The following is an 8,923-nucleotide window of genomic DNA, read 5'->3' on the forward strand; positions in this document are numbered from 1 at the left end:
AGGGCTGCTTTTTTCTTAAGGTGGACCGGGACTAACACTAAACCTCCAACCACCACCGTTACCACCTCCCCCCATTCACTGATCGACCCATATAACGCTTGAAATGATGGGGAAATGTCCATATCACAAGCTGCAGGCTCACAGTGACACATTGAGTTTCCTCTGATGCCTAAATGCGCAATGGGAACCTTCAAGAGAATAGAGACACATCCTGTTGATGTTTCCTCCTGAATGTCTATAAACTCACACAATTGTCTGTCCAGACAGTGGTTTCTAAACACCAGCAGGGATCTTTTTATGGGGTCTAGTTTAACTTTGATTAACTTGTTAAATGGAAACAACACGTTTTTGTGTCGGTGTCTGTTAAGCAGTGAATGATTAACTTAAGCTTTTAAAAACTGTCTGGTTACGAACCATTTAAGGTAATTTGTCTATGAACTAATTTAATTACATATGGATACTACATGTTGTGCTATATTACAAAATGTGTGGTGGGGTCCTTAACATGTTTAAAAAGTGTCTGAACCCCTTCATTAAAACACATTTAAAATACTGATTTAAGTTCAAGTCAGTTCAGCTCAGAATCTTAAGTTATTTTAAATGTTCATTGAGCTTTATAAAGTATACTTTCACTTTCTCTTTTGTTATCAACATAGTTTATATTGCCAACACAAATCAAGAAAATGCCTGTAATCTATTATTAGTTTAATAGTTGTTGCCATAAGTTGTAATGCTTATAATAGTTTATGTATTTATTGTAATGTCTTTCTGTTGGTGTAATTTGTATCTGTGTGTTTGTGTATCTCCTTATACTATAGTAGGCTGGAAAAAAAATTCAATTTATTTTTTAAAGCAGAGCAAAAACTATACAATTAAATAAAAATGTATAAAAGGGGATTTAACTTGTGCTAACCGAAAATGACAAATCGGCAAGAATTTAGATACATATCCCACTCATTACACCACTATTAGTCACATTAACCTTATTCACATAATTATTCATAGCCCACAAGAACGGAAACTGGTCGTCTTTTTTTCTTCCATGAGCCCCCTCGTAGAAGCAAAATAAAACCCCGGTCCACCTTAACTAGAGCACACATCTCTATCGCCCGGCCTTCCACATCTGCCCAATGAATCAGGAGCGGATGCGATGTATCCTTTTTCAGTGGAGTGAATGGCCAATGGGAGTTGGCTTGTGGAGCAAACACTGAGCCCTGCGTTCCCATTCATTCAGTGCTGAACAGGCCCGCGAGCAGTAGCGCGTGCATCGCTGTCTGCGACCCAAAGACGAGCGCAGACTCCATAAGCAACGACCATAACCGAACCCTCCGCTGACACTGGAAGAGGAGAAAAGCTTGGATATAAGCTCGTGTTTTGTTTTGTTTCCTGCAAGACTATTTTTGTGTATTTCACTACAATTCCTGCAGGACTTCTGTCACTAGGTTGCCTACAGATCGGCCTCCCAAGTGCGCAGCAGTTCCTTTCCTCCATCTGAGCTCCACCGTGGATTTACTTTGTTTTATCCTTGGACGAATGCATGCGTAAACCCGCGCTGAACTTCTCCAGGAAAAGGGAATAACGCAAAGGGATACACTTGGATTAACAGACTATGAATGTTATGCATCAGACTTTATAGCATACGCTTGGACATTGCCCCTTCCTTTTGGATGGAGTTTTGGTTGGCTATAGTTTGATGGATTCGACGTTATGGATGGTTGCATATAGGTACGTATCTTCCTTAGCATTTAACGCTTTTTTGTACGTTTATCATGGTGCTTTTACGTTATTTATCACCCGATAGTAGCGCTCGTCGCGAACTCCGCTGTAGGTGTTTTGTAACACTGGTGCACAAATCCCAAGACTTTAACGTGCCATTTTTTATGTTTGGCACTGAAAAAAACACCCGCTGCGACTTAAATTATTCGCGATCAGTTGATGAAGTTGATGGATTTCCATGTCCTTCCGTGGCTCTGCTGTAACAAACACCCTTCCCCCCCACGGCGGTTGTTTTCATTCATAAGTTTTTCCCCGTCTATTTGGATGCGTCCTCTAATGTCTCTTGATCTCTGGCTCTGTGTGTTTTATAGGATCCTGCTTTTATTTATGCGCACGACGTTTCCTCCTACGAATGCACTGTGTGCAAACAATCCGATTTAAAGTGCCCCTCTTTGACGCGAAGACTATTAAAAACAACACGTTAGTTTACTTGCAAAACATAATATACAATTGATCGCTTTTATATGCAGTGTAAGATTTGCTTCACGGAGGAAACTGGCCTCATGCAAGTCGGTGTAGCTTTTAAACATCTACGAAATACAAACTCACTTTATGATCGTACTTATCGCATAAACAGTTATTAGACGAATGATCTGCTTCATATAAACTTCAGAAGTCGTGTCTGTCCGTAGCGGTACTTTAAGTTGTTTCGACATTTTCCCAATCGCTCGGTTGCTTTTCAACCAAAGTCTGTATTTTGTCGGAACTTGGTCTGACCTTAGCTTTTTTCTCTGCTCTACTTTTGTCCCCGTTTCCCTGAAATCCCTTTTGGTGTAGTAATAGAATACTAAGTGAGGCAGCTCATTTAGTTCCCTTGGATCGCGTCCTCATTTCGTCGCCGCGGTGCATTTAAATGTTAACTAGTCATACAAATGTAAATGAGCAGGGGAAGTATTTGTAGGTCCTACTGAAGTTTAGATGTGTGCGTATTGGGGAGGAAGCTACCACAAGTCTTGTTAATAGTCAACTATTTTCCCGGGTTGCCTCACTTAAGGTGATCAAAAGTGACATATTGTCATGTTGACAGGAGGAAAACAGTCTGAGTGAACTTTAAAAAGACTTTCCAATACTCAAGTACACATGTTTATTCACCTCATACTGTAATCAGTGTTGTAAGGAGCTATTTCTGCTGCTTTAGTCATATTGAAAGAGATCATTTTGATAGTGATTGGTTTCCACTTGGCTTTGAATTTGAAATGGCCATGTTAACCTCCTTCACCATGACAGTGTGTTTGCCAGTTATGCCATGTTTTGGCTCTGTCTGATGATGTCTCCTCCCTCCCTCCCTCTCCTTTGTCTCTCCCCGGCCTATCTTCCCCCTCTGGCAGGTTTTCCGATGCATGCCAAGTCCACGGTGAATGTCGGAAGTGGTGATCCCCCCAGATGGAGCTCCAAAGTCAACATGGCCCCGGCGGTTCATTAGTGGTGATCCAGCAGCCTTCCCTAGAGAGCCGGCAGAGGTCGGATTACGAGCGGGAGCTCCAGCATGCCGCCATTCTCTCCCTGGACCAAATCAAGGCCATCCGCTCCAACAACGAGTATACAGAGGGGCCCTCAGTGGTACGGAGGCCCCCTGCACCCCGCATGGCCCCCAGGCCCCAGGACAAGCAGGAGAGAACTCACGAGGTCATTCTCGTCAATGTGAATAACAATTATGAGCACCGGCCATCAGGTCACCACCATCATGTCGGGGGCGGCATGGTGGTTGGGGGCCAGCAGTACGGAGGGTCCCGGGTGCCGGGGCTCAGCCGCTCCACTAGCACAGGAAGTGCCGCCAGTTCAGGGAGCAACAGCAGCGCCTCCTCTGAACAGGGACTCTTGGCACGCTCGCCCCCCACCAGGCCCGGCATGGGCTTACAGCACCACCACAGAGCGGAGCGGCCTGTTCGGACTCAGCCTAAGCCCAAGGCCCTTTCACAGCCCCAGCAGGGCCCTCACTTCCACCAGCCTCCACTAGAGGCTCCACTCAAGCCGCAGGGCAAAGGGAAATCAGACATTTCTAGCTCTGGCAACGGGGTGGTGGCTGCTGCCGGGCACCAGTTCATCTGTGAGCGCTGTGGGAAGTGCAAATGCAGTGACTGTACGGCTCCCAGGAGCCTGCCTTCGTGTCTTGCGTGCAATGGCCAGTGCCTCTGCTCTGCAGAGAGCGCGCTGGAGCACGGCACCTGCATGTGCCTGGTTAAGGGCATCTTCTACCACTGCTCCAATGACGATGAGGGGGACTCTTGTGCTGACCAGCCCTGCTCGCTGTCACGCTCCCACTGCTGCTCTCGTTTCCTTTGCATGGGATTAATGTCGGTACTCTTCCCCTGTCTGCTATGCTACCCACCTGTTAAGGGGTGTCTGAAGGCGTGCCAGGGCTGCTACGACCAGGTCAACAGGCCCGGCTGTCGCTGCAAGAACTCCAACACTGTCTATTGCAAAATGGAGAGCTGGGCCCCACAGACCCAGGAAAAACCCTCTTGATCGCCCCTGTGTGTTTGTGATTGCGTGGGAGACTCTTTATGTGGATCTTATGATGATAATGATGATGATAGTCACAAATTAATGTTTATCAAACATTCTAAGCACCTCCGACCAGCCTCCCCTCCTCCCTGCGGAACTAAGGAGCTAAGCAAAGGAGTAACGAAAACCACTCAATTATTTTTATTTTCTCTGGATCAGGACCATGTTTTTACAGACCAGTGTTTGCCTTAACTGTTTCTATGTCTGTCCTCAGCTCCTCATTAACACTTTTCTTTTATATATATGAAAAAAGTGTTTCTTCCGTTTTAGGTAGGCAGTTTCCTCTGGGCCTGTGTGCCCAGTGGGAGCTGCCTCTCACCAAATCTGTGAAGGACGATCTACTATAGGGCAATTATGTAGCTGTTACCTGGTTTTCATAGCAAGCAGGTATGTTTGAATTTATTGGTTGCTACCACACTAAACCCGTGGTTCCTATGCTCATGTTGCATTAACGAAAGCACATCCATCTCATAGTATTTTTTTTTTTCTCCACTTGGATATGTTTCTCTCTTTCCACCCATCTGAACTCTTCATTCACATTCTGTGGCATTCTCCCATGTTTTTGTTTTTTTATTTTATTTTTGTGTAAATTGTATGCTCAAAATCCATAAGAGGAATTCTGGCTATTTTTTAAAAGAAAAATGTCTGTTAAAACATTTTTTTGTTGTAAAAAATATTTATTATGTGAAGCTCTATTATTTTATGATATTTATTGCAAGAGACAGTCTTAAATTTACTCATGTCTGAATATAACAAAATATCAAATACTTACTGAAAAATTAAAGGGTGGCACAAAAGAAAACTATGTTAACTTTAATGCAGAAAATATATTAATTAATGAAAAACAGTACTGTCTGGCGTCTTGATTGAGCTGCTGAAGGAATGAATGATCTGTTGGCTGATTTGAAGAGAATGCATGTCTATATTTTAACAAGTTTGAGTTCAATGGCAAACAGCAAATCTCTGTTTTCTGTGCGTGTGTGAGTGTATGTTCATGCTGGGTCTGGAATTCCTTGGTAAAAAATGTCAGCAGTGAGTAGAAACAGCTTGTAGCTTGAAATGTGACTGTTTACATTCTTGGAGGGCTTCTTTGCTGCGATTCTCCTCGGTAACCTTGAAAGCTAAACAATACAGGTCATTGACACGATTAGCCCCGAAGCTGCTAGCATCAACAGAGCCTCCACGTTTCCATGAGTTATGCTCACAGGAAGTAACTCTCCTTCTAAACCCCCCCCCCCCCCCACTCCACTCCACTCCACAGCCAACAAGTCACCACAAAACTATGCACTGTAGTTTACTCCCCGGGCTTTAATGCAGCTAGATCGGGATGTTCCCAAACTCCCAAATGGTCTCCATATTGAGGAGCCCAACAGTGTGTGCCGTGTGAGAAATGAGAGCGACCATTACGAGTAGCTGGGCCACCTGTTCAAAGATAATAAACCGGGGCTATCAATGCTGGGCTTTTATGGCGTGGTTCCTGCACTAAAGGCAACGACAGGGGCGAATCCAGCCCCCACCCTGACCCACACTCCCCCATTTGGCCGCCTCTTTTTGTCAGTGAATTTATCACTTGGGAAGTCCGCTGACCCCCCCCCACCTCCAAGCCCCAAGGGGATGAGATCATCACTTTGAAAGTTGGTTGGTCAGCCAGAAATGCCAACAGTTGGAGAAACGCAAACTGTGACCAGGAATTTCTCTGGGACAAAAAGGGAGGGGGGGGGAAATATACCATGGTTTAAGATTTGGAAAGCTGCAGGGTTGGCAACAACACGACCATGTGTATAATCAGCTACATGTGACAGAGGTGCCCTCAGGTGCTGTGTGCAACAGGCCTGGGATCTTTGGATCCAGAGTGTTGCTTAACGGGAATATGAGCCTCTTGATACAACATAAGCTTGGAGCCCAGAGTAAAGGCTGCAGCAGTTTGGGTTTAAACACTTCCCAGATAAGAAGCTAATGGTAAACACAAGCACAAAGGAAGTATCTGGTTGCTTTTGTCTTTCAGCTGACCAGGCTTTCACTGAGACTGACTAGCATGCAGCCTTATTCCAGTTTGTCAGCAGTTTGCGTTAAATGAACCATCCATCCAAATGGGCCTTCTGTACTTAATGTGCTTTTCTTTCCCCTTTTTGGTGGAATGTACCTTTTGTTGCCCTGAATAGTTAAGAGTGGATTAGCGATTTGTCAATTTCCTGTTACCTTTCAGAGCTGCAATTCGAGACCCATTTGCTCCTGGCTCCTGGATGATAGCAAACAATAGGAGGCCTTTTTTCAGGTTTCACTATAGTTACCCTGTACGGATGAGGGGGGGGGGGGGCGGGGGGGAGAGATCTAAACTGTATTCAGGAGGTGGTGAACAGGAAGACAGTGTTTACTTGATATTTTCCAGCCTAAGCCAAATAAGGAAACAGATCCTACTCCCACCATTTCCAGAACCGGGGCTCTGTTAAGTCCTTAACATGTCTCTTAAATCTCTGATATAATCGGTGGAGGTGTCTAAAATAACATTTAAAGGCCTGTGAATAGTTTATTTAACTTCTCAAGTCACCCTGCCACGTAAACTCCACTGAAACTGCGTCACATGTTACTCATCACGGGATTCCACTGTAAAAGAAAAAGTTAAATCTGACTCACTATTAAGTAATTCAATGATATAAACGGTCACAACGTCCCCCCTCCTCCTTCCTTTTGCACTTGTTTCAGAGTAAATTTAGCCGCTCCACACGCCCACGTAATGCTATTTAGAGTCGTCAGGCTTGGCGGGTCTCTTGCCTCAGCTTTGGGTTTTTTGGGGCCATACAAGTGCAAACATGCATGACTACCAAGTGAGTCATGGTGGAACCTCCAGCCCACACATCCTACCGGGGCAGACCTTTTCTTAGCCAGGGCACCACTGATGGAGCAGGATACTCTATAAACAGCCTTCCTCCTCCACAGCATTCATCACCAAAAGGCCTGCTTCAGCTTTCCTCCGCCTTCTCATCTGGTTTTCATTATTTCCCCTCATGGCATATAAATAGAAATTAGCAATCAGGGGAAATGTGGGGGTGGTGGATTTTGGAGAGGAAAGCGTTTTTTTTTGGACGTGACGACCAAAGTTTATGGAAGTTATCTCCTAGGATATTTGGTTTTGGATGTTCTCATGTGCCGGAGCAACATGTGAGAGTTGATGTGTTTGGAATCGGCTCCAACATCCACACTCAGCAGGATTAAAATGACATTGTAAAAAAATAGCAGCCACAAAATATTCACTACGGGGAAAATGCTAGAAAAATACAGTGTACTGCTTTGGTGGAGTAAAAAAAGCTTTTATATCCAATATGTAAACGTTAGAAAATAAGAAAAGCAGCCTTGTGTTTGCCTCGACCTCCGTGCGTTTCAGAGTGCAATGAAAAGGGTTTGAATCGGAGAATTTTCCCAACCCACAGAGGAACATGTAATCCTTCAATTCAACGAAAAATATTGAAATATCCCAATTTAGAGATGTGATATTTTTACCTATGAAGATGTTTTTGTTGGACTGACAACAAAAAAGGCAGATTTTCAGCCCTTGGAGATTTAAGCAGCCATCATTGGAAGAAAGTGCACATTATTGTAGCCAAAGTTTCTCTGCAGAGGTACAGAAGTGGTTCATGAACAAAGTAGATAAAAGTAGAAAAATATCCTGTCGGGTTGTCTGTTCCTTTCAAATACGAATGATCTTATCTTCATCCAATTAGAAGCTGGGCAAACGCTTCTTTCTTCAAATGTAAGGGTTAGTTTAATACTAATACATTGACTTCCTTATCTAGTGTCTAGTATGCAAATCCTCGTGACTGATTATTCTAGTTTCCTCTGAGGTATTTGCCTAAATATCAGTGAAAGTGAAAAGGAATTATTTTTGGTGCTTACTGCATTTAAAAACAACTTTTTTTTCATAGTGTATCTCCAGAAACTTCGCCCTGGATAATCCACAGACCTCGCGTCAACATTTTTGACGTGGAATTAAGAATATTGTTTAAGGGAAGTCTGTAGATCAGTAAAATAAATGGAAAAACATTTCTGAAAGTATATTTTAAATGCAATCTTCAGCATTTTGAGCGGCACAAACAAATTTCAAACCGGTTTTTTTGTACTCTTATTGAAGTCAGTGAACATATTTCCGAACCTAATCAGGTAAGAGTGACGGTTTATTTAGGTGGAACTAACTATGTACATGCTAGTGGCTGTTTCCTGTTTGCCAGACGACTGTTTTGTCAGTTATTTAGTGACCTCTTTCCTCCTCAGGAGCCATAAAGGGCCTGTCGGGACGACCCAGTGTGTTATCCGGTGTTGAGGGCCATTCAAGTTGGAGGTGTTTCATTGGGGCTTGAGTCTCTTAAGCATTTGCTCCTGGGTACACACACACCCACAGGAAATGTAGTGTAAAACTTTCACACCCCCCCCCCCCCCACTCCTAACCTCCCATGTGTCTATGCAGCGTTACTATCTGATACCGCATTCTTCGCCAAGCCTCCTTCCTGTCTCTTGTCTTTGTCTGCCATTTTATGGACAAAGGCCAGTTGGAGGGGATGATGATGAGGAGGAGGAGGAGGCCCATGGATCAATACAACACACAACCCTTGGCAATCATTCAGTTGGCTCCTTTTGTAATTAATGGACG

At 44.0% G+C, this 8,923-nt stretch overlaps 1 protein-coding gene across 1 annotated transcript; it reads left to right on the forward strand.

Annotated features, from left to right (window-relative positions):
- The first annotated feature begins 1,071 nt into the window (after positions 1–1,071).
- On the forward strand, positions 1,072–5,128 carry spry1 (sprouty homolog 1, antagonist of FGF signaling). The gene is made up of 2 exons (XM_079670059.1): positions 1,072–1,725; positions 3,105–5,128. The coding sequence occupies exon 2, from the start codon at positions 3,160–3,162 to the stop codon at positions 4,240–4,242; it is 1,083 nt and encodes a 360-aa protein (XP_079526185.1). The 5' UTR covers positions 1,072–1,725; positions 3,105–3,159; the 3' UTR covers positions 4,243–5,128.
- Positions 5,129–8,923: the final 3,795 nt, after the last annotated feature.

The sequence above is a fragment of the Notothenia rossii genome (assembly GCF_949606895.1).
Source record: "Notothenia rossii genome assembly, chromosome: 3".
Lineage (NCBI taxonomy): Eukaryota > Metazoa > Chordata > Actinopteri > Perciformes > Nototheniidae > Notothenia > Notothenia rossii.